We start from the raw sequence: 25705 nt of genomic DNA on the forward strand, positions 1-25705 counted from the left end.
TTGTTTTAATGTGTATTGTTTAATTTCCACATACACATGGATAGTGTGCTTGTTTGAAAATTTTAGCTCCATCCAACTCTGGCTTTCTGGTATTCCCAAAATACTGTCTGTCATATCTCTGTGCCTTTAACTGTTAACTCTTTAAAGAGTTGACTCTTTCTGCTGAGCCCACCTCTGATCTTTTTTTCTAGATAAGCATAGCTCAGATATCATCTCCTTATGCTTACATAGCCTTTATTGCTTATCTCTTTTCTAGGGTTCATCCTCTTGTTTTGAAAAGGTGTGGTTTTCTTCTCTTGTTTTGGCCCATGAGTTCCTCAAGAGTAGGCATCTTGTATCTTGTTTAGGATTACAACCTCAGTTCCCATTATAGTACTTGGAGCGTATTCAGTGAATGAATGTTTATTTAATTGAAAGACTACATGTATTTTTATTTACCATGATGACTTTTATCTGGTTACATAATTGCTTTTCCCTTGTTTTTAGGAGATGTTCCTGCTCATATGTTTGGCATGACAAAATTTGGGGATAACATTGAGGATGAATGGTTTATCGTTTATATAATAAAGCAGATTACAAAGGAATTTCCAGAGTTGGTAGCAAGGTATTGTGATTATTTTAATTATTCTAAAGGAATTTAATTACTAAAATTAAGTGCCTGCATTTTTATCCTTTTAGTAATTTTTTTCCCTGTAGGCTGATGAAAATTGTACAAATTTGAAACAGATTTAAAAAGTAACTATGTTGGGCTGGGCATGGTGGCTCACGCTTGTAGTCCTAGCACTCTGGGAGGCCAGGGCCAGTGCATTGCCTGAGCTCACATGTTTGAAACCAGCCTGAGCCAGAGCGAGACCCCCATCTCTAAAAATAGCCAGGTGGGGCGGCGCCTGTGGCTCAGTCAGTAAGGCGCCGGCCTCATATACCGAGGGTGGCGAGTTCAAACCCGGCCCCGGCTGAACTGCAACAAAAAAATAGCCGAGCGTTGTGGCGGGCGCCTGTAGTCCCAGCTACTCTGGAGGCTGAGGCAAGAGAATCGCTTAAGCCCAGGAGTTGGAGGTTGCTGTGAGCTGTGTGAGGCCACGGCACTCTACCGAGGGCCATAAAAAGTGAGACTCTGTCTCTACAAAAAAATAAATAAATAAATAAAAATAAAAATAGCCAGGTGTTGTGATGGGCGCCTGTAATCCCAGCTACTTGGGAGGCTGAGGCAAGAGAATCGCTTCAGCTCATGAGTTTGAGGTTGCTGTGAGCTATGATGTCATAGCACTCTACCAAGGACAACAAAGTGACACTTTGTCTCAAAAAAAAAAAGTAACTGTGTTTTCTTTTCTCTTATGACTTTCTATTCTTTTTTGTTTGTTTTTTTATTTTTTTTTATTGTTAAATCATAGCTGTGTACATTGGTGCAATCAAGGGGTACAATGTGCTGGTTTCATATACAATCTAAAATATTCTCATCAAACTGCTCAATGTTAGCCTTCATGGCATTTTCTTAGTTATTGTATGTAGACATTTGTATTCTGCCTTTAGTAAGTTTCGCCTGTACCCATTCTAAGATGCACCACCTTCCCCCTCCCTTCCCCTGTGACTTCCTATTCTTGAGAAAGAATTAAAGTACTATTGGAGAGTTCAACTTCCAAAAGATTTCAAACTACCTACTTATTTTAGGTTTTCTTTTTCAATATTCTAATTATAAAAGAACAAATAAACAAGGTGAACAAAATTCAAATAATACAAAAGGTTGTACCGCCCTGGCTTCCCAGAGTTAATCACCATTAAATTTCTTGTGGCTCTTTGTACATATAATACAGATTTCTTTTATATGTCTCCCTCTACCACACCATAGCTATAGCTTTTGAAAACTCTTACACAGAAAAAGTTGAAAGAGAAATCAACAAACATTTGTATAGAAAGCAAAGTAGGTATCACTGCATTGTGTAAATGTTTTAAAAATGGAAACTTCTGCGGGGTATGTGGCTCACAACTGTAATCCTAGCAGTCTGGGAGGCCAAGGCAGGTGGATTGCTTGAACTCAGGAATTCGAGACCAGCCTGAGCAAAGTGAGACCCCATCTGTACTAAAAATATAAAAACTAGCGAGGTGTAGTGGCCCATGCCTGTAGTCCCAGCTACTTGAGAGGCTGAGGCAAAAGGATTGCTCAAGCCCAAGAGTTTGAGGTTGCTGTGAGCTACTATGATGACAGAGTGGGGCTCTACCTCAAAATAAAACAAAACAAACAAAAAAAGATGAAAACTGATAGTTCTTTGGTATTTCTAAGTAATGCCAGCAGAGGGTATTTAACTGACTTATATTTTGTCCTAGTTTTCCTAGTCAGCACCCAAATTCTGATCTTATTCTATCTTTTTCTTTTTTTTTTTTGTTTTTTTTTTTTTTTTTTGTGGTTTTTGGCCGGGGCTGGGTTTGAACCCGCCACCTCTGGCATATGGGACTGGCGCCCTACTCCTTGAGCCACAGGCGCCACCCTTCTATCTTTTTCTTAACCCCTTTGCCAGCAGACAGAAAAGAGAAGGCAAAAATTTTTTTGAAAACATTATTTAAGTTTTAAACATACATAAAAGTAGAGAGAATTAACTCACATGTTCCTATCACCCAGTTTCAACAATTATTGACTTATGGTAATTATTATTTCAGTTATACCATTCCCCTATTCCCCATCACATACATAGCAAGATCACTTTAAAGCATATCTCCACTATTATGCCATTTGATTCTTAAATACTACAGGATGTAAATATAAGAGATAAGAATTCATTTTAGGGCCGTGCCTGTGGCTCAGTGAGTAGGGCGCCGGCCCCATATACTGAGGGTGTCGGGTTTGAACCTGGCCCCAGCCAAACAGCAATAACAAAAAGAAATAGCTGGGCGTCGTGGCAGGCGCCTGTAGTCCCAGCTACTCAGGAGGCTGAGGCAAGAGAATCGCCTAAGCCCAAGAGCTGGAGGTTGCCGTGAGCTGTGACGCAACAGCACACTACCAAGGACAACAAAATGAGACTTTGTCTCTAAAAAATAATAATAATAATAATTCATTTTAGTCTTTCCAGGTGTTGTAGTAGGCACCTGTAGTCTCAGCTACTCATGAGGCTGAGGCAGGAGGATCACTTGAACCCAAGAGTTTGAGGTTGCTGTGAGCTATGACACCATGCACTCTACCTAGGGTGACAGAGTTGAGACTCTGCCTCAGAAAAAAAAAAAAAAAAGAATTTATTTTATCATAAAGTAAATTTATTTTAAAAATTATTGGGCGGCACCTGCGGCTCAGTCGGTAAAGTGCCGGCCCCATATACCGAGGGTGACAGGTTCAAACCCAGCCCTGGCCCAACTGCAACAAAAAAATAGCCGGGTATTGTGGCGGGCACCTGTAGTCCCAGCTACTTGGGAGGCTGAGGCAAGAGAATCGCTTAAGCCCAGGAGTTGGAGGTTGCTGTGAGCTATGTGATGCCATGGCACTCTACCTAGGACCATAAAGTGAAACTCTGTCTCTACAAAAAAAAAAAAAAGAAAAATTATTTATTTATTTATTTATTTATTCAGAGACAAGGTTTTACTATGTTTCCCAGGTTGGACTTGAACTCTTGAGCTCAAGCAGTACTCTTGCCCTAGCCACTCAAATAGCTGGGACTACAGGCCACAAGCAACTGTACCCTATTTTTTTTTTCTTCTTCTTCTTCTTTTTTTTTGAAACAGAGTCTCATTTTGTCATCCTTGGTAGAGTGACATGGTGTCACAACTCATAGCAACCTCAAACTCTTGAGCTCAAGTGATTCTCTTGCCTCAGCCTCCTGGATAACTGTGACTACAGGTGCCTGCCAGAATACCCTGCTATTATTTGGAGATGGGGGTCTTCTTTTTGCAGCCTGGTTGCAAACTTCTGAGCTTGAGCAATGTACCTGCCTCAGCCTCCCAGAATGCTAGGATTACAGGCATGAGCCACTGCACCTGACCTATTTATTTTTTTAATTGACAAATGAGAATTGCATATATTTATCTTCTGTAACATGTTGTTTTGAACATGTATACATTGTAGAATGGCTAAATCAAGCTCATAACATGCATTACTTCATATACTCTTTTGCTGTGAGAACATTTAAAATCTACTCTCAACAATTTTCAAGAATATAATATTTGTTATTGACTATGTTGTACAATAAGGAAATCTTATTTTAAATACTATTACACACATAAAAATAATTAGCAGTAATGTCTAAATAGTAATATTTTTATTTTTAGACAGAGTCTCCCTGCCAGCTGTTCAGAGTGCAATGGTGTCATACTTGCTCATTGAAACCTCAAACTCTGAGGCTCAAGCCATCCTCCTGCCTCAGCCTCTTATGTAACTGAGGCTACAAGCCTGTGCCAAGAAGCATGCCTAGTTTTTCTATTTTAAGTAGAGACAGATTCTCACTTCTGCTCAGGTTGTTCTCAAGCTTCAGACCTTAAGATAGCCTCCTGCTTTGGCCTCCCAGAGTGCTATGATTATAGGCATGAGCCATTGTATCCAGCCTAAATGATAGATTTTTCATGAACAAACAGAAAATATTATTTTAGATCTTATAGTGATAATAAGGAGGGTTAATACCTTTTGTGCTCAGATTTGGATATTCATAAAATGATGATTCATACTTACACACCATGTTTATAAAGCTTTCTAAATCCTAGGCATCCACTGTCTTGTCAGCTTTTTTTCCTTTGAATGCCATATGTCTTCTGTACTTTCTTTGATTATTATCATGGTCTTTGCATCAAGATACATAGCAATGGCTTGGCACCTGTGGCTCAAGCGGCTAAGGCGCCAGCCACATACACCTGAGTTAGCAGGTTCGAATCCAGCCCAGGCCCACCAAACAATGACAGCTGCAACCAAAAATTAACTGGGCGTTGTGGCAGGTGCCTGTTGTCCCAGCTACTTGGGAGGCGGAGGCAGGAGAATCACTTGAGCCCAAGAGTTGAAGGTTGCTGTGAGCTGTGATGGCACAGCACTCTACCCAGGGCGAGAGCTTGAGGCTCTGTCTCAAAAAAAAAAAAAAAAGATAAATAGCAATGATAGCAAGTTTTTTTTAAAGCTTAGTGTTAAATATTAAATATCTTTCCCCATTTTAATTTTACCTTAATTTTCTTCTGCCAAGAAAAAAATATTAAAACTCAAGTTATTTGAAGCCTGGACATATTTCCATGATTAGCTGGGCTGTGTAAAAGTTGGTGGCTTTCTTCTTTCTTCTGTGTAAGCAAATCTAAGCCCTAGAAAGATGGGACCAGGTTATATAATTGTTTTGAAAAGTGTGCTACAGAATAGATGGCCTGTTATAAGCCAGGTTACAAAGTAAGGAAGGAGGTAAGGGAGGGACATTTTCTTCCAGAAAGAAACCAGAATTTCTGAAAATTCTGAGTCTATAATTTTTTCCCAAAATGGTGAAGGGGGGATAAAATCTCAACCTGAGTTTCAAAGTACTGTCCCTGTGAGGGGCTGGTAGTTGCCTTGCTGGGGAGGGGAAGGGCTAAATTTGACCATCCCTTTCTTTCCTAGCTAGGGGAATAGAAATGTTAAGTTTATTGCCCAGTGGGTGTTAAAGTAGGCCAACACTTGGTTGGTACTGAATTCTCTAACAGGTTTCTTCTAGAAACAGACAACTCAGGGAACTTGGGAAGTTCCTCCTCCACCGCTTAGGTGGGAAGTGTCAGAGAAGAGAGTCATCAGTACAGTCACCTTTTAGGCCATAATGGAATTCCTGAAAGTTGGAGACACCATAGAAGTGAACAAAGGCTGCTACCACCAGCAGGACATGGAAAATCTGATGAGACTGGAACATGTCAGATTTTCTAGGAAAGAAGCACTCAGGAATTGGAGCAGCATGAAGGCCAGCTCCAGTGATGTACATCACAGCCATGAGGAAGAGCCCGCCTTTCTGGCCCACTGTGGTGGCCTTGACAATGCCCTCAGCAATATAGTAAAGTGCACGGTGGGCACACCACCACTCAAGCAAGTCCCAGGAACACTCCCACTCTTGTCTGCCATATTTAGGAGGGGCAATCTGGTCCCACTGTGCCACAGTGGTGGCAGAAATGCCCAGGACACAGACAACGGAGAGGTAGATGAGCTGTGGGTGTGGGGAGCAGTAGAAAAGGTAATAGAGCCAGGGGACAGAGCTCCCCATAATCAGTAGAGAGATCCCCAAATAGTCCAGTTTGGAAAAAGTCCAATAGACTTTCTCTGAATGACAACAGACAGTGTAGAAGTGCCAGAAGAAGCTGAGGCAAAGCACTCACCCAAAAAGAATATCCCCCAAACCACCTTCTCCTGTTGAGGGGCCATGAGGCATGTATTTGGACTAAGATGGTCAAGATTCCCAAAAAGAGAAACAGCATAAAACCAAGCAGATGGGTCTGGATATTGCCAGTTTCTGTATAGATGCAGAAGATGCTCTTGAAGCAAGCCCGAAAGGAGGGGCTGGGTGGTCTGTGGCCATGTAGCAGGTAGTCATTGTCCTTTAGCCAGTCAGGGACCACATCATACAGGATGACCCTCCAGCGGCTTTTTCAGACCTTATACACAAACTCCTCCATCTTCTCCATGCATGGTGGGCTTGCAGGGGAAGCATCAGTACCTATGGCTCCTCCTCCTCCTCCTCTTCCTGGGGCTCTAGGCATGTTTGCTCTTCTTCAGCTTTAGTTGGATTGACAATTACTCATTCACCCTTCTCTTCTAACAGGGTTCCCAGTTCAGCTAGTTCCACTGTGTCAGTTTCCCTTTTACTGGCACGAGCCCCATTGCCCTGTGCCACCACAGATGTGGGACAACATGTGGCTGGTGCTGTCTCAAGGTCCTACAGCTGCAGCTTGGGGAAAAGTTGGGGTCTGTCAGCTCTAGGGGGCAGAAAGCTCCCTGTGGTGGTAGACAAGCCGGAGGGGTAGGCTCTGCCTGCTCCGGGAGGGGTGCGACTTTAGCTTTTTTTTTTTTTTTAACATTCAAAAAAAGCAGAAGCACTTCTGTACCCCTTCTTGACTAACCTTCCTAAAGCAGAGCTCTAACCATTTTACTATCCTGCTTTAAAACCTTTAATTCCTTTTCTTTACCTATGAAACTAACCATATTTTCATTGATTCTGCCAACACTTAATACTCTTCACAGAATGATATAACTTTCTTTTATCTTTAATCTGCTTCTTTACTTGGTGTATGCCTCTAAATAGATACTTTAAGTTGCTGCCTCCATGGTTTTGCTTATACTATTCTAAGACCATCTCTCCTTTCTCCTTGTATCTCCACCCAGTACAATTATAGAGCTAGACGGTATATAATGGTATATAGACTATGCAACCTAGTTCATCCTCTGTGGAAAGAAGTGTGGAGATTCCTAAAAGTTGACCTACCATTTGATCCTGCAATCCCATTACTAGATATCTACTCAAAAGAAAAAAAGTCATTTTATCATCAGGACATTTGTACTTAAGTGTTTATAGCAGCATTATGCACAATTGCAAAGATGCGGAAGCAATCTAGGTGTCCTTCAACACATGAATAGATCGATAAACTGTGATATATGATACCATGGAATGCTATTCAGCCATAAAAGATGGAGATTTTGTATCTTTTATAACAACATGGATGAATTTGGAGAACATTCTCCTCAGCAAAGTATCACAAGAATGGAAAAACAAGCACCACATGTACTCAGTACTTAGTTAAAACCAGTAGATTGGGCAGCGCCTGCGGTTCAAAGGAGTAGGGCGCTAGCTCTATATATCAGAGGTGGCGGGTTCAAACCCAGCCCCGGCCAAAAACTGCAAACAAACAATAAAACGGTAGGTTAACAACTACCTGCTCAGGTGAGAAAAAAACTAAACTAATTTAAGGTAATTAAATTTTAAAAAGAGGTTGGGTAAATTCTCACCCAACACCCATTGCACAGGTATATTGCTCACTTCCTGGATGAAAGACACAACTACAACCTAGACTTCAACCAGAAGTCCAACTATGAAGTACAAGTTGTGTGTGACCCCATATTAATCTGAAATTTAAAAAAGAAGTTAACTTTAATGTAAAAAAAAGGGAGGAAATAATATATTTTCCTATCAGCTAGATTATGCGTAATCAGAAGGATGTGTAAGAAACAGTAGTGAGGGGGTAGCAATTGGGCAGGGAGGAACTAAAGCAGGGGGTAGACTTTTTCATCCTGTAACTTTGTATTTATTTTTTTGAAAATTTAACCATGTGAATGCATTGCTTATTGTAAAATGTAAAGAAAGTGATGCAAGTGAGACAAAAACAATTATCTTTCAAGACCCAGATAACACCTCCCATATAAAGGCTTTCTAATCTTTGCTATATATGATTTTTTTCTTTCTTTTAGAACCCTATAGTACAGGGGTTCTCAAACTTCCTAATGCTGCAACCCTTTAATACAGTTCCTCATGTTATGATGACCCCCACACATGAGGAGCGGTGTCTTGATTCCTTAAGACCATTGGAAATATATGTTTTGCAATGGTCTTAGGCAACCCCTATGAAAGGGAAAAGGGTCGTTTGAGCCCCAAAGAGGTTGTGACCCACAGGTTGAGAACTGCTGCTATAGTACTTTGTATATTTTCGTCTAATATTATTTATTTATGTGCATTTCTTTTTTTTTTTTTTGTAGAGACAGAGTGTGTACTATATGCAGATGATTTTAAGAAAGCAAAATAATTAAGATGTCACCAAGCACTGACAGAAACTATTAAGATTGTAAGGAGGAGTTGAAGGGAGATGATAAGAAATGCACATAAATAGGGCGGCACCTGTGGCTCAGTGAGTAAGGTGCCGGCCCCATATACTGAGGGTGGCGGGTTCAAACCCGGCCCCGGCCAAACTGCAACCAAAAATCTAATGGCCCTCGGTAGAGTGCCGTGGCCTCACACGGCTTACAGCAACCTCCAACTCCTGGGCTTAAGCGATTCTCTTGCCTCAGCCTCCCCAGTAGCTGGGACTACAGGCGCCCGCCACAACGCCCGGCTATTTTTTGGTTGCAGTTTGGCTGGGGCCGGGTTTGAACCCGCCACCCTCGGTATATGGGACCGGCACCTTACTCACTGAGCCACAGGTGCCACCCTATTTATGTGCATTTCTTATCATCTCCCTTCAACTCCTCCTTACAATCTTAATAGTTTCTGTCAGTGCTTGGTGACATCTTAATTATTTTGCTTTCTTAAAATCATCTGCATATAGTACACACTCAGATATATATTAGATGAAGAGGAAATATATTAGAATAAAACTATTTTGAATACTAGCAAATACATACTTTGTAAATATAAAATTGGAACTTTTCTTGGTTTAGAATCGAAGACAATGATGGTGAATTCTTGTTAATAGAAGCTGCTGACTTTCTCCCTAAATGGTTAGAGCCTGATAACAGCACTAATAGGGTAAGTATACACAAGTTTAATGAAAATTTACAGAGATGAAATCATATTGCATTATTTTCATATGCAGCTAGAGTTCCCAGTGCCCACAATGAAAATTAAAATGTGCACCATTTGCAGGTATTTTTCCACCATGGGGAATTGTGCATCATTCCTGCACCAAGGAATCCTGGAGCAGTATCTTGGTTACCTGCCACACCCCCGACCATTCCGCAAGCATTGAACATAATCTCAACACACCCAGAAAAAATTCTGGCTTCAGAATCTATACGAGCTGCTGTGAATAGGCGCATCAGAGGGTAAGAAAAATGTCACTTTAATTGCTAGTTGAGAAGCATTTGATTGAATCAATGAAAGCAGCCCCTCTTTCATTGATTGTAAAATATCTTTCACCTACATTACTGCTAATTTTCATTTTGCCTACATACCTCTTCATGAAATTGACTAATAAATTAAACTTATGGATTTTATTTCTTTATTTATTTTGAGGCAGGGTCTTATTCTGTTGCCCCAGGCTAGAATGCTATGGCATTAGCTTAGCTCACAGAAATCTCAAACTCCTGGGTTCTAGCTATCCTTCTGCCTCAGCCTCCCAAGTAGCTGGGACTACAGGCCCCCACCACAACGCCTGGCTAATTGTTCTGTTTTAGGTAGAGACAGGGTTTCGCTCTTGCTCAGGTTGGTCTAAAACTCTTGACCTCAAGTGATCCTCCTGCCTCAGCCTCCCAGAATGCTGGGATTACAGTTGTGAGCCATTGTGCCAGCCTCAAACTTAAAGGATTTTTAAAATCAAAAAGCAGGCTCAGCGCCTGTGGCTCAAGTGGTTAAGGTGTCAGCCACATACACCTGAGCTGGCGGGTTTGAATCCAGCCCAGGCCCGCCAAACAAAAATGATGGCTGCAACCAAAAAAAAAAAATAGCCGGGCATTGTGGCAAGTACCTATAGTTCCAGCTACTTGGGAGGCAGAGGCAAGAGAATCACTTGAGCCCAGGAGTTGGAGGTTGCTGTGAGCTGTGATGTCACAGCACTCTACCCAGGGTGACAGCTTGAGGCTCTGTCTCAAAAAAAATCAAAAAGCAGATATATCTTTTTTTTTTTTTTTTTTTGTAGAGACAGAGTCTCACTTTATGGCCCTCGGTAGAGTGCTGTGGCATCACACAGCTTACAGCAACCTCCAACTCCTGGGCTTAAGGGATTCTCTTGCCTCAGCTTCCCGAGTAGCTGGGACTACAGGCGCCCGCCACAACGCCCAGCTATTTTTTGGTTGCAGTTCAGCCGGGGCCGAGTTTGAACCCGCCACCCTCGGTATATGGGGCCGGCACCTTACTGACTGAGCCACAGGCGCTGCCCTTTTTTTTTTTTTTTGAGATAGAATCTCAAGTCGTTGCCCTAGGTAGAGTACTGTGGCGCCACCCTGATATATCTTTTAATTCCAATTCAAAACTGTTATAATCTGGTTTCAGTATTTTCACATTTAACTTAGATATCATGGCTATGTGTTATCTGGATCCATAAATAAAGACATGTGAAATCTGGCTTAGCGCCTGTAGCTTAGGGAGTAGGGTGCTGGCCACATACACGAAAGCTGGTGGGTTCAAGCCTGGCCCAGGCCTGCTAAACAACAATGACAACTGCAACCAAAGAATAGCAGGACTGGGCGGTGCCTGTGGCCCAGTGGGTAAGGCACTGGCCCCATATACCGAGGGTGGTGGGTTCAAACCCAGCCCCGGCCAAACTGCAACAACAAAAAAAATAGCTGGGTGTTGTGGTGGGCGCTTGTAGGCCCAGCTACTCGAGAGGCTGAGGCAAGAAAATCGCCTAAGCCCAAGGATTTGGAGGTTGCTGTGAGCTATGACACAATGGCACTCTACTGAGGGTTAGTAAGTGAGACTCTGTCTCAAAAAAAAAAAATTAAAAATTAAAAAAAAAAAAAAATAGCAGGATGTTGTGGCAGGTGCTTGTTGTCCCAGCTACTTGGGAGGCTGAGGCAAGAGAATCGCTTAAGCCCAGGAATTGGAGGTTGCTGTGAGCTGTGATGCCACAGTACTCTACCAAGGGTTACATAGTGAGATTCTGTCTCAAAAAAAAAAAACAAATAAATAAATAGATATAAATAAAAATATAAAAAATAATAGGAAATTTTTTTTTTTTCTTTTTGAGACCGAGTCTCAAACTGTTACCCTGGGTAGAGTGCTGTGGCAACCTCCAACTCTTGGGCTCAAGTGATCCTCTTGCCTCGGGTTTTCTATTTTATAGTAGAGACAGGGTCTCGCTGTTTTGCTCAGGCTGCTCTTGAATCCATGAGCTCAACCTGTCCACCACCTCAGTCTCCCAGAGTGCTAGGATTACATGCATGAGCCACCGTGCCCGGCTAAAAAATGTGAAATCTAAAAGAACACAATGTGCTCCATTTTTTTCTGTAGTTCTGGGGCTACATATGGTATTCTTTGGTCTGTGTGGAACACTTCAGGTTTTACTCAGAAGGAATGGTCTTAGCCTGATAACGTATTAGTTCAGCCATTCAAACACGAATAAGTACCTCTAAATGTTTAGTACGATTCAGGTCTTAAAAATATTAAAAATCTGTTAGCTTTATTTCAGTACAGTTTGTGCCACTTTTCAGAAGAATAAACTGATTTTATCTTTATTCCAAAGTATAATGGGTTTTTGGTTTTGTTGTTATTGAACTACCGTAATCCCTTTTCTTCGTTTTTCATTTCTTCACACTTCTCTTTCTTCTTCACTACAACTCAAGTGTATGTATAATAGTATCTTTTTTTATCTCGCTTGTCATTGTCTACATTTTGCTCTTGATGAACCGAGGCAAGATGTTAAAGGGAAAAAAAAAATTTTTTTTTGAGACAGAGTCTTACTTTGTTGCCCTCAGTAGAGTTCTATGACATCATAGCTCACAGCAACCTTAAACTCTTGGGCTCGACCTATTTTCTTGCCTCAACCTCCCCAGTAGCTAGGACTAGACGCCCACCACAATGCCCAGCTATTTTTAGAAATGGGGTCTGGCTCTGGCTCAGGCTGGTCTCCAACCTGTGAGCTTAGGCAGTCCACCCAACTCACCCTCCCAGAGTGCTAGAATTATAGGCATGAGCCACTGTGCCTGGCCAAAAAAAAAATTTTTTTAAAGTGTAAGTATTCTGGGCGGTGCCTGTGGCTCAGTGGGTAGGGCACCGGGCCCATATACCGAGGGTGGTGGGTTTGAACCCGACCCTGGCCAAACTGCAACAAAGAAATAGCTGGGCATCTGGCAGGCGCCTGTAGTCCCAGCTACTTGGGAGACTGAGGCAAGAGAATTGCTTAAGCCCAGGAGTTGGAGGTTGCTATGAGCTGTGATGCCATACCACTCTACCGAGGGTGACAAAAGTAAGACCCTGTCTCTAAAAAAAAAAAAAAAAAAGTATAAGTATTCTATATATGTGTATACTATAAAATAAAAGTAATTATGTTATTAATCATAGGTACCCTGAAAAAATTCAGGCCTCCCTTCATCAAGCACACTGCTTCCTTCCAGCTGGCATTGTAGCAGTGTTAAAGCAGTGCCCTAGATTGGTGGCAGCAGCAGTCCAGGCATTTTATCTACGAGACCCCATTGATCTTCGAGCCTGTCGTATTTTCAAGACATTCTTGCCTGAAACACGAATAATGATGTCGGTAAGATATCTGCGTTGAGGCTCAGTGCCTGTGGCACAAGCGGCTAAGGTGCCAGCCACATACACCTAAGCTGGCAGGTTCAAATCCAGCCCAGGCCCACCAAAAACAATGCTGGCTGCAACCAAAAATATAGCCAGGCATTGTGGTGGGCACCTATAGTCCCAGCTACTTGGGAGACCGCGGCAGGAGAATTGCTTGTGCCCAGGTGTTGGAGGATGCTGTGAGCTCAAGCACTTTACCCAGGGCAACAGCTGTGATGTCACGGCACTCTACCCAGGGCAACAGCTTGAGGCTCTGTCTCAAAAAATAAAAAAGAAAGAAATCTGCACTGGTCATTTAGTTTCTCTCACTGGAAAGGAAGTTGACACATATTATTTATTTGCCCTCTAGAAAAAATTGCAACTATTTTGTTTTATCATAGCATGTTAATATAGGTTGTTTGAAATACTTGGGACCAGAAATATTTCAGATTTCAGATTTTTTTTGGATTTTGGAATATTTGCCTTCTATTTACTAGTTGAGCATCCCAAATTTGAAAATCTGAATCTTAGCTTTTTTTTTGATATAGAGTCTCAAGCTGTCGCACTGTGCCATGGTGTCACAGCTCACAGCAACCTCTGTGGGCTTAAGCAATTCTCTTGCCTCAGCCTCCCAAGTAGCTGGGACTATAGGTGCCCACCACAAGGCCCAGCTATTTTTTGGTTGTAGTTGTCATGGTTTGGCAAGCCCGGGCTGGATTCAAAACTGCCAGCTCCAGTGTATGTGTCTGGCACCCTAGCTGCTGAGCTATAGGTGCCGAGCCCACATTTTTTTTCCTTATATCATTTCTCTCCCCAATTGGAGGAAATTTTCAAGAGACCTGATCCCCTATTTTTTTTTTTTTTTTTGTAGAGACAGAGTCTCACTATACCGCCCTCGGGTAGAGTGCCGTGGCGTCACACAGCTCACAGCAACCTCTAACTCTTGGGCTTACGTGATTCTCTTGCCTCAGCCTCCCGAGCAGCTGGGACTACAGGCGCCCGCCACAACGCCCGGCTATTTTTTTTGTGCAGTTTGGCCGGGGCTGGGTTTGAACCTACCACCCTCGGCATATGGGGCCAGCGCCCTACTCACTGAGCCACAGGCGACGCCCCTGATCCCCTATTTTATATCTCAATGTTTCCTAGCTATTTTTGACAATATTTTCTCTATTTTTATAATTCTTTCTCTTTCCCCTCCACTCCCCTCCCAGTCCTCCCCCCTGTCCTTTCCCTTCCCCCCTTTTTTTAACAGAGTCTCACTCTGCCCCCCTGGCTAGAATGCAGCAGCACAATCACAGCTCACTGCAACCTCAAACTCCTAGGCCAAAGTGATGCTCCTGCCTCAGACCCCCAAGCAGCTGGGACTACAGGCCTATGTCACTACACCTGGCTAATTTTTCTACTTTTAGTACAGATAGGATCTTGCTCTTGCTGAGGCTGATATCAGAATCCTGACCTCCAATGGTCCTCCCATCTTGGCCTCCCAAAGTGATAGGATTACAGACATGAGCCACTGCACCTGGCTGATTATTTCTTACTTAAATATGAAATATTTCATATCTTCCAGAAAATTGAAAATTAGGTGTGTTGGCTTGAACCTGTATGAGAGGCTGAAGTAGGAGGATCACTTGAGCCCTGGAGTTCAAGTCTAGCATGGGCAATATAGCAAAACTCCATGCAAAATTAAAATATTCTTTATCTTCTATTCCCTAAACCGCCATATAATGAATGTAACGAATGATAAGTATTCCATAATTAATGATTAAAAAGTAGGCAGAAGGGGGTGGCGCCTGTGGCTCAGTCGGTGAGGCGCCGGCCCCATATACCAAGGGTGGCGGGTTCAAGCCTGGCCCCGGCCAAACTGCAACCAAAAAATAGCCAGGCATTGTGGCGGGTGCCTGTAGTCCCAGGTACTCAGGAGGCTGAGGCAAGAGAATCGCTTAGGCCCAGGAGTTGGAGGTTGCTGTGAGCTGTGTGAGGCCACGGCACTCTACCGAGGGCCATAAAGTGAGACTCTGTCTCTACAAAAAAAAAAAAAAAAAAAAAGTAGGGGTGGTGCCTGTGGCTCAAAGGAATAAGGCGCCGGCCCCATATGCCAGAGGTGGTGGGTTCAAACCCAGCCTCAGCCAGAAACTGCAAAAAAAAAAAAAAAAACAGTAGGCAGAAGGGTAAGTTTTATGGTATGTGAATTATACCTCAATAAAGCTGTTACTGAAAACAAGTAGACAGTGAATAGGTTGGATCTTCTTTATATTTCATGTGAATATGAAGCTCATAGTAAACATTATATTTAACTATGAAATGATATCCAAAATTTTAATTTCAGGAAAAGACTGATGTATTTCATGTCTCTATGCCTAGGTGACTTTCACTAAATGTCTGTATGCACAGTTGGTGCAACAAAAGTTTGTGCCAGACCGGCGAAGTGGATACGGGCTTCCTCCTCCATCTCATCCCCAGTATCGAGCCCATGAACTGGGCATGAAGCTGGTAATGTTGAACCAGAAAGTTTTACTTTCTTTATGTAAAAAAAGAAAGCATAGAAAGTCTAGAAATACACCCTATTTACGTGAGAATATAGTAAAATTTGGCATTTCAAATTAGAGAAAAAAATGAATTATTTAGTAAATGGCAATAGGGTAACTATGCCATCCTAAAAATTAAAGTTGATTCCCTCACACCTATACCAAAATAAATTTCAGTTGAAGGAAATACTTATATGTAAAAATTAAAACTATAAAATTTGAAGGAAAAAAAACACAGGTGAACTTTTTATAGGCCTCTCTAAGTATGACTTGAAACCAGAAGCTGTAAAAGACTAAATTTATTATTTACACAATAAATTCTATTAAAAATTTATTCTATTTATTTACACAATATTTATTTATTTATTTACACAATAAATTCTATTAAAAATGAAGCATTTCTGCATGGGAAAGCAGAAACCCATAAATCAAAAAGGTAGCAAACCTGGAGAAACTGCTGCATTTTAATCTAAATGAAAAAGCTAAGTTCCCTGATATCTAAAGTGTTTCTTTAAATCAATGTGAAAAAGAAATACTAACCAATGAATTTAAAATGTGCACAAACTATAACCAGAAGTCAATAGATAAGAAACTATAAATGACCTTTAATTTAAATATATGAAAAATGTTGACCCTTGTTAATGATAAAAGAAATATAATATACTCTTTTTTTTTTTTTTTTTTTTGAGACAGAGCCTCAAGCTGTTGCCCTAGATAGAGTGCTGTAGCATCACAGCTCACAGCAACCTCCAACTCCTGGGCTCAAGTGATTCTCCTGCCTCTGCCTCCCAAGTGGGACTACAGGCACCTGCCACAACGCCTGGCTATTTTTTGGTTGCAGCCTGCATTGTTGTTTGGCAGGCCCAGGCTGGATTCGAACCCGCCAGCTCAGGTGTATGTGGCTGGTGCTGTAGCCGCTTGAGCCACAGGCTCCAAGCCATAAAAGAAATATAATATACATTTACAAAATAGTGTTTTTCACCATTATATTGGCAAGAACCAAAAAGTTTGATAATACACAAATATACTAGGTTGGTGAGAATATAGAGAGAAGACACTCTTGAACCTTTTTGATAGAAATATAAATTGGTTTGATGTCTTTGGAAAATAATTTGGCTATACAGATGCTTCTCAACTTATAACAGGGTTACCTCCTGATAAATCCATTCTCTGTCATATCATAAGTCAAAAATGCATTTAATATACCCAACTACTGAACATCATAGCTTAGCCTAGCCCCATCTTAAATGGGCTCATTACATTATCTACACTTGGGCAAAGTCATCTAAGATAAAGCCTACTTTATAATAAAGTATCAAACATCTTGTGTAATTTATTGACTAAAGTATTATATTGATTGTATACTACAAGATTATGTGGCCTGGAAGCTGCAGCTTGCTGCCATTGCCCAGCATCACCAGGGAATAGCATACTGTATATCACAAGCCCAGGACAGATCAAACTTTGAAGTAAGGTACTGAATGCATATTGCTTTTGTACCATGTTGTAGTTGAAACATCACTAAGTTGAACCATCACAAGTCAGGAACTGTCTGTATCCATCAGCATGGGAGGCTGAGGCAGGAGAATCACTGAAGCCCAAGAGCTAGAGGTTGCTGTGAGTCCTGTGACATCATGGCACTCTACTGAAGGCGGTAAAGTGAGACTCTGTCTCTACCAAAAAAAAAAAAAAAAATGTTGAAACCCTTCTGGTCAACAGTTGGACTTCTAGAAATGTATTCTCTATATATTTTACATGTGCTTAAAGATGTATGCGCAATCATATTCATGACAGCATTGTTTATGGTGGCAGAAGATTGAAATCTACTTAAATGTCCATTAGGAGGAATATTTAGACAAATTATGGTCTATCCACGAAGTGAGATGGATAAATTTGTATGTGCTCATATGAAATGATCTCCAAGGTGGCTCGGTGCCTGTAGCTCAGTGGCTACGGTGCCAGCCACATACACCAGAGCTGGCGGGTTCAAATCCAGCCCGGACCTGCCAAACAACAATGAGAACTAAAACCAGAAAATAGCTCGGCTTTGTGGCAGGCACTTGTGGTCCCAGCTACTTGGGAGGCTGAAGCAAGAGAATTGCTGAAGCCCAGGAGTTTGAGGTTGCTGTGAGCTGCGACATCACGGCACTCTACCCAGGGCAATGTAGTGAGACTGTGTCTCAAAAAAAAAAAAAAAAAGAAAGAAAGAAAGAAATGATCTCCAAGGTAAATGATTAAGTGTAAAAAGCATACTGTGTATGCTGCCTGCCTTTTGATTGACAAAAGAGTAAGAAGCTATAATACCCAGACACACATGTCTGCTTGAGTGCATACATTATTTCTAAAATAATGTTCAAGAAATTGGTAGCAATTTCGTCTAGAACAATCAGGGAAGCTCCCTATTTGAATTATTTTTCAATCTGAATCTATCGTATTTTTTAATCAAATTCTAAGATGAGGGCGGCGCCTGTGGCTCAGTGAGTAGGGCACCGGCCCCATATACCGAGGATGGCGGGTTTGAACCCAGCCCCAACCAAACTGCAACAAAAAAATAGCCGGGCATTGTGGCAAGCACCTATAGTCCCAGCTACTCGGGAGGCTGAGGCAAGAGAATTGCCTAAGCCCAGTAGTTAGAGGTTACTGTGAGCGGTGACGCAACAACACTCTACAGAGGGCCATAAAGTGAGACTCTGTCTCTTAAAAAAAAAAAAGACTAAAATGAAATGATTCCCTCCCTTAACTATGTCTAAGACTATACTCAATTTATTTATAATTTCTATTAGACAGGAAGCCTTTTGTAAACCTTTTCATGATCAAACAAGAAATAAATTTAAGTTTCTGGTTTTATAATCAATAGCAAAAAGTATCTCTTTGAAGAGAATCTTTGTTTTATATTATTTTCTTTCCCTTTATGATTTTTAGTATGTTACAGAGATTTACAAATTTGAAGGTAAACATAATTTGCATAAAATTCAAAAAGTGTTATAAACGTCTATATGCCCATGTATCCTGTCAGCTAGTTCTTGAGTGTGACTAAAGGGAAAGAAAGTAACATAATAAGATGATACTGAAAAAAACTTACTTAATAAAAATTCTCTCACTCTCTTATCTAGGCTCATGGATTTGAGATCTTATGTTCCAAATGTGGCCCACATTTTTCTGACTCCAAGAAATCCCTTGTGACTGCCTCACCACTCTGGACCAGCTTCCTTGAAAGTCTGAAAAAGAATGATTATTTTATGGTAGGACTTGTAATATTTTTTGTTTTATTTTATTTTGTTTGAGACAGTATCTCACTTTGTTGCCTTCCGTAGAGTGCCATGATGTCATAGGTCAAAGCAACCTCAAATTCCTGGGCTCAAGTGATCCTCTTGTCTCAGCCTCCTGAGTAGCTGGGACTACAGGTGCCCACCACAATGCCTGGCTAGTTTTTAGAGATGGGGTGTTGGTCTTGCTCAGGCTGGTCTTGAACTCTTGACCTCAAGCAATCCACCCATCTTGACCTCAGAGTGCTAGGATTACATGCGTGAGCCACCTTGGGCAGCCTTGTTTTTTGTTTTTTAGAGATAGTGTCTCTGTCAACTGTGGCCAAAGTACAGTGGCTTCATCGTGGCTCTCTGGGTTCCAGCCACAGCCTCCTGAGTGGTGAGACTATATGCAGGTACCACCATGCAGCTGATGTTTTCTATTGTTAGTAGAGATGCGGTCTCATTCTTGCTCACACTAGTCTCAAATTACTGATCTCAAGTAATCCTCCTGCCTCGTCCTCCCAGAGTGCTAGGATTACAGGAATGAGCCTTCATGCCCAGCCTTGCAATGTATTTTTTAAGTATACAATTCAGTTCGGTGATATTCAGGGTCTTGGAAGATGGTAACAAAGGGGTATCTATGAACTGTTTCTACTATTAGAGAAAAACTAATACTGTTAATATTAAATGATAAAAATTATTATTTGTAGCAGATGAACAACTTACAAAACTTGATAAAGCAAATGTGGGACATCAGGTAGGAAAATTAGCAAATGTGGATAAAATAATTACAAAAAGACAACTAGTAGGCTCAGTGCCGGTAGCACAGTGGTTACAGCAGCCAGCCACATACACTGAAGGTGGCAGGTCCGAACTCGGCCTGGGCCAGCTAAATAATAAAGACAACTGCAACAAACAATAATTAGACGTTGTGGCGGGCACCTATGGTCACTTAAGCCCAAGTGTTGGAAGTTGCTGTGAGCTGTGATGCTACGGAACTCTACTGAGGGAGACATAGTGAGACTCTGTCTCAAAAATAAAAAAAAAGACAACTAGTAAATTTTTCTTAAAATATTCAATTTCACAAGTAGTAAAGGTATACATATAAACACAATAATGAAGACTTTTTATTGTATGTACAGAAGGATATGATGATACATGTATTCTGTGGTGTTGAGAATATGGTAAAATTAATATCCTATATTTTGAGACAGAGTTTTACTGTGTCACCCTTGGTAGAGTGCCATGGCATCACAGCTCACAGCAACCTCAAACTCTTGGGCTTAAGCAATTCTCTTGCCTCAGCCTCCCAAGTAGCTGGGACTACAGGTGCCCACCAAAGCACCCGACTATTTTTGTTGTTGTTGTTATAGTTGTCATTGTTTGGCAGGCCCGGGCCAGGTTCGACCCACCAGTCCTGGTGTATGTGGCCAGTGCCCTAGCTGCTGAGCTACAGGCACCAAGCCCTGGCTATTTTTTTGTTGTTGTTGTCATTGTTTTTTTTTTTCTTTGGTTGCAGTTCAGCCAGGGTCGGGTTTGAACCCGCCACCCTCAGTATATGGGGCGGGCGCCTTACCGACTGAGCCGCAGGCACCGCCCTGTTGTTGTCATTGTTTAGCAGGCCCAGGCAGGTTCAGACCCGCCAGCCCCATGTATGTGCCTGGCCCCCTAACCACTGAGCTACAAGCTCTGAGCCAATAGTAATGTTTTTTTTTTTCCTAGTAATGTTTTAAATTCATCTTCCAAGAGCTATAGAAAGGCTCAAATTCAGGCAGCGCCTGTGGCTCAGTTGGTAAGGCGCCGGCCCCATATACCGAGGGTGGTGGGTTAAAACCCGGCCCCGGGGGCGGCGCCTGAGCTCAAGGAGTAGGACGCCGGTCCCATATGCCAGAGGTGGCGGGTTCAAACCCAGCCCCGGCCAAAAAAAAAAAAAAAAAAAAACCACAAACCCGGCCCCAGCCAAACTGCAACCAAAAAATAGCCAGGCGTTGTGGCAGGCGCCTGTAGTCCCAGCTCCTCGGGAGGCTGAGGCAAGAGAATCACTTAAGCCCAGGAGTTGGAGGTTGCTGTGAGCTGTGTGAGGCCACAGCATTCTACCCAGGGCCATAAAGTGAGACTCTGTCTCTACAAAAAAAAAAAAAAAAGAAAGGCTCAAATTCATTACCTTCATTTCAAATATTCTTTTTAAGGAAACATCCAAAATTAGAAAAGTCCATAAAAATATGATGAGTATAGGGCAGCACCTGTGGCTCAGTTGGTAAGGCGCCAGCCCCATATACCGAGGGTGGCGGGTTCAAACCCGGCCCCAGCTGAACTGCAACCAAAAAATAGCTGGGCGTTGTGGCGGGTGCCTGTAGTCCCAGCTACTTGGGAGGCTGAGGCAAGAGAATCGCTTAAGCCCAGGATTTGGAGGTTGCTGTGAGCTGTGTGATGCCATGGCACTCACCGAGGGCCATAAAGTGAGACTCTGTCTCTACAAAAAAAAAAAAATAATAAATAAATAAATATGATGAGTATAAAGACTGTGAAGCAATATGAAAAAGTACTTATGATATTATAGTACATTTTTAAAGAATAGAAAATGTATTTAAAATGTTAAATGTGGGGCTCAATGCCTGTAGCACAGTGGTTACGGCGCCAGACACACACACTGAGGTTGGCAGGTTCAAACCCAGCCCAGACCAGCTAAACAACTACAACAACAAAAAACCGGGTATTGTGGTGGATGCCTGTAGTTCCAGCTACTTGGGAGGCTGAAGCAAGAGAATCGCTTAAGCCCAAGAGTTTGAGGTTGCTGTGAGCTGTAATGCCATGGCACTCTACCAAGGGTGACATAATGAGACTGACTTAAAAAAAAAAAAGAAAAGAAAAGAAAATGTTAAATGTGAATACCACTTATAAAAAACAGAAAAGAGGCTGGGCATGGTAGTTCATGCCTGTAATCCAAGCACTATGGAAGGCTGAGGTGGGAGGATCACTTGAGACAAGGAGTTCAAGAGAAGCCTGAACAACATAGTGAGACCGATCTCTTAAAAAAAAAAAAAAAATTTTAGCTGGGTATGGTTGTGAGTGCCCATAGTCCCATCTGGCTAATTTTTAAAAAAAATTTTTGTGGCCAGGTGCCGTGGCTCACACCTGTAACCCTAGCACTCTGGGAGGCCGATGCAGGTGGATTGCCTGAGCCTAGGAGCTGGAGACCAACCTGAGCAAGAGTTGAGACCCTGTCTCTACTAAAAATAGAAAAACTGAGGCAAGAGGATCTCTTCAGCCCAAGAGTTTAAGGTTGCTGTGAACTATGACGAGCACGGCACTCTACCCAGGGCAATAGAGTAAGACTCTGTCTCAAAAATATATATATAATAAATTTTTTTTGTAGAGGTAAAGGTCCCTCTGTGTTGGTCAGGCTGGTCTCAAACTCTTAGCCTCAAGCAATCCTCCAACTTTGGCCTTTCAAAGCACTGAGATTATAGGTATGAGCTACTGTACCCAGCGATCCGTTATATCTTAGTAAGTAATTAAATAATAAAAAATGTAGAGCCAGGCACGGTGGCTCCCACCTGTAATCCTTGCATTCTGGGAGGCCAACATGGGTGGATTGCTTGAGCTCAGAAGTTCAAGACCAGACTGAGCAAGAGTAAGACCTCATCTCTAAAAATAGCCTGGCATTGTGGTGGACACCTCTAGTCTCAGCTACTTGGGAGGCTGAGGCAAGAGGATCACTTGAGCCCAAAAGTTTGAGGTTGTTGAGAGCTATGATGCCACAGCCCTCTACCAAAGGCAACAAAGTGAAACTCTCTCTCAAAAAAAAGAAAAAAGAAAAGAAAAGAAAATGAATGGTAGAAAACATTCCAAACTGAAAAGAGGCCCTCAATGGTAAAAAGGATTAGGAACCACTCCATGTAGCCTAATAACCTCATTTGAAGAAACTGGAGCTCAATCAGGCACATTAATGACAAAAGAGGAACTTGGACCTCACGATTACTGAGCAATATATTGTATCATGTGCTGCCTCCTTAGGAGTTGCTGGGTAACAGGTTATTTTAATGATACCATGTAAGCAAAGTTCTAATAGACTTTTTTTTTTAAGGGACTGATAGAAGGTTCTTCTCAGTACCAGGAAAGGCTAGAAATGGCAAAGAACTACTTCCAACTCTCAGTAAACCGGCCAGAAAGGTGAGTTATAGTTAAGGCTTCACCACTAAGTAAAATAGATTGGTGTTGGGTAGTTCTTTTTAAATAATAAAGTTTGGTTGTTTTTTATGAAAGTAATATAATCATTCAGTACAGCAAATATAGAAAGATGTGAGAAGAAAAATATTTATACCAGAGAGTCAAACATTATTACCATTTTGATTCATTGCCTTCCAGCACTTTTTTCCAGTTGTTTTTTTATGTTTATAAAAATTTTGTATCTCGTACTTAATATTTATTCATCATGAGCTTACATTTTCCATGATATTACACAGTCTTTATAATTTTAAAAAGATGTATAATATTTCAGCAAATGGATGTACCATACTTTACTCAATTATTTTTACTATTGGGGAACAAAGTTGTGAGTAGCTTAAATGTCCAACATTTTAATGAATATTGTAGGAAAACCTCCCATTCCCCAAACCAGGATAATTTTTAAACAGTTTAAAACCAAACTTACATCTCCCTCATGACTTGTTGAATTCCCAGTGTTTGGAATTTTTTTTAATGGCTGGTCTCAAACTCTTAGCCTTTTCATAGACTTTTCCCCAGTTTCTATTTGTAGTACCACGATCCTCATGACCCAAACACCTGTTTTTCTTTGGACCTGGTCTATAGATCCTATTGTTGTCGTCTGTGTCTTGTATTTTTTATTACTTGGCTACTTTAATTACTTATTTCTTGAAGTATGGCAATACCTAAACTTGTTTTCCAGCCTCTAGTGACTCTTCTCTTCCAATCCAACCATTAGAGCTAGGAGAATCTACTTAAAATACATCTAGGTGGTGCCCCTAACTCAGTGAGACTGTCCTGAGACTGTCTCAAAAAAATACATATATTTATATATTACAAATATATATTTATTTATTTAAAAAATAATTTATAGGGTGGCACCTGTGGCTCAGTTGGTAAGGCGCCAGCCCCATATACCGAGGGTGGCGGGTTCAAACCCCACCCCGGCCAAACTGCAACCAAAAAATAGCCGGGCGTTGTGACGGGCACCTGTAGTCCCAGCTTCTCGGGAGGCTGAGGCAAGAGAATCGCTTAAGCCCAGGAGTTGGAGGTTGCTGTGAGCTGTGTAAGGCCACGGCACTCTACCGAAGGCCATAAAGTGAGACTCTGTCTCTACAAAAAAAAAATAATAATAATAATTTATATATACAGGGAAGGATTGGGGAAAATACGTGTGTGTGTGTGTGTGTGTGTGTATAAAATCATGCCAGTCTCCTCTCCTTAAAATTGTTAGATATTTAGAAAAAATCATTAGAGTCAAAAATTATAAGCAACTGAAGTACCAATCAATAGGGGAGAAAAGAATCTTGGTATATTTATATGATGGACTACTATCCAGTAGTTAACCAGAGGTTAACTAAATATAAATACATCTAATTCAGGATTTCTCAGCCTCAGTGCTACTGACATTTTGGATCAGATAATTCTTTGTTGTGGGAAACTAGCTTATGTACTATAGGATGCTTAATAGCATCCTGGCTTCTATCCCGGAAATACCAGTAGCACTCCTTCCCTCCACAAATTGTGCCAGATTGCCGAATATCTCCAGACATTGCCAAATATCTACTTAAAATTGAGAACCACTGATTTAAATGAATAGATTTCAAAAACTCGATGTTCAGTGAAAAAAGCAAATTGTAAATAATATATAGTACGGGTGCTATACATTTAACATTTTTAAATACACAAATGTATTATTTATAGATACAAATACATTCATTTATTCAAAAAATATTTATTGAGTGCCTCCTGTATTCCAGGTGCTGAGGATACAACAGATGAACCCAAAGTGACCCTGTCCTGATAGAGCTTACATGCTAGTGTAGCAGGTGGTGTGAAATGGTGATAAATGCTAGAAAGAAAGACAGTGTATGGAAGGAGAGAGGTAGAAGCTGCTTTTCTAGATAGGTTGTTGGTTAAGGAATGCCTTTCAAAGGAAGTTTTCTTTGAGAAGAGACCTGAATGAAGTGAACAAGTGAGGCATAACATTCCAGATAAGGAGAACAAACAGCAAATACAGCATAGAAATAGACACACACACACACACACACACACACACACACACACACACACACGGAGGCTCAGAAGGATACTGGAGAGAGCATTTACCTCTGGGCAGCAGATGGCAGTGATAATCAAAGGAAACATTAGCTTCATCCGCAATTTTTTCTTTTTTCTTTTCTTTTTTTTTTTTTTTGAGACAGAGTCTCCTTATGTCCCCCTGGGTAGAGTGCCATGGTGTCACAGCTCACAGCAACCTCAAACACTTCAGCTTAAGCGATTCTCTTGCCTCAGCCTCCCAAGTAGCTGGGACTACAGGCACCCACCACAACACCCAGCTATTTTTTTGTTGTAGTAGTCATTGTTTAGCTGGTTCAGAATGGATTCAAACCCACTAGCTCTGGTGTATGTGGCTGGCACCCTAGCAGCTGAGCTACAGGTGCCTAGCCATCTGCAATATTTTTTAAAGTACATAATTACTACTTTAAATTTCATATTAAATTATATTGAAATATATTTTAAAGTACATATATTACTATTTTAATTTTTATGTTAAATGTATAAATGTAATCAGACTGCATAAATACAATAGCTTTATAATCCTAGGTGGTAAAGATGTGGTTAT

At 41.3% G+C, this 25705-nt stretch overlaps 1 protein-coding gene and 1 pseudogene across 2 annotated transcripts in view; one reads left to right on the top strand and one right to left on the bottom strand.

The window, feature by feature from the left end:
* The window catches only part of ECD (ecdysoneless cell cycle regulator), a 41977-nt gene that overhangs the window by 6766 nt on the left and 9506 nt on the right, over positions 1-25705 (top strand). For both annotated transcript variants that reach the window (XM_053586140.1, XM_053586139.1), the window contains exons 3-9: positions 487-604; positions 9329-9416; positions 9534-9712; positions 12888-13080; positions 15462-15590; positions 18739-18867; positions 22961-23046. In XM_053586140.1, coding sequence (XP_053442115.1) covers positions 487-604; positions 9329-9416; positions 9534-9712; positions 12888-13080; positions 15462-15590; positions 18739-18867; positions 22961-23046 — 922 coding nt within the window. The remainder of the gene's footprint in view (positions 1-486; positions 605-9328; positions 9417-9533; positions 9713-12887; positions 13081-15461; positions 15591-18738; positions 18868-22960; positions 23047-25705) is intronic.
* On the bottom strand, positions 5589-6507 carry LOC128582335 (adiponectin receptor protein 1-like; annotated as a pseudogene).

This window comes from Nycticebus coucang, chromosome 3 (genome assembly GCF_027406575.1).
Source record: "Nycticebus coucang isolate mNycCou1 chromosome 3, mNycCou1.pri, whole genome shotgun sequence".
NCBI lineage: Eukaryota > Metazoa > Chordata > Mammalia > Primates > Lorisidae > Nycticebus > Nycticebus coucang.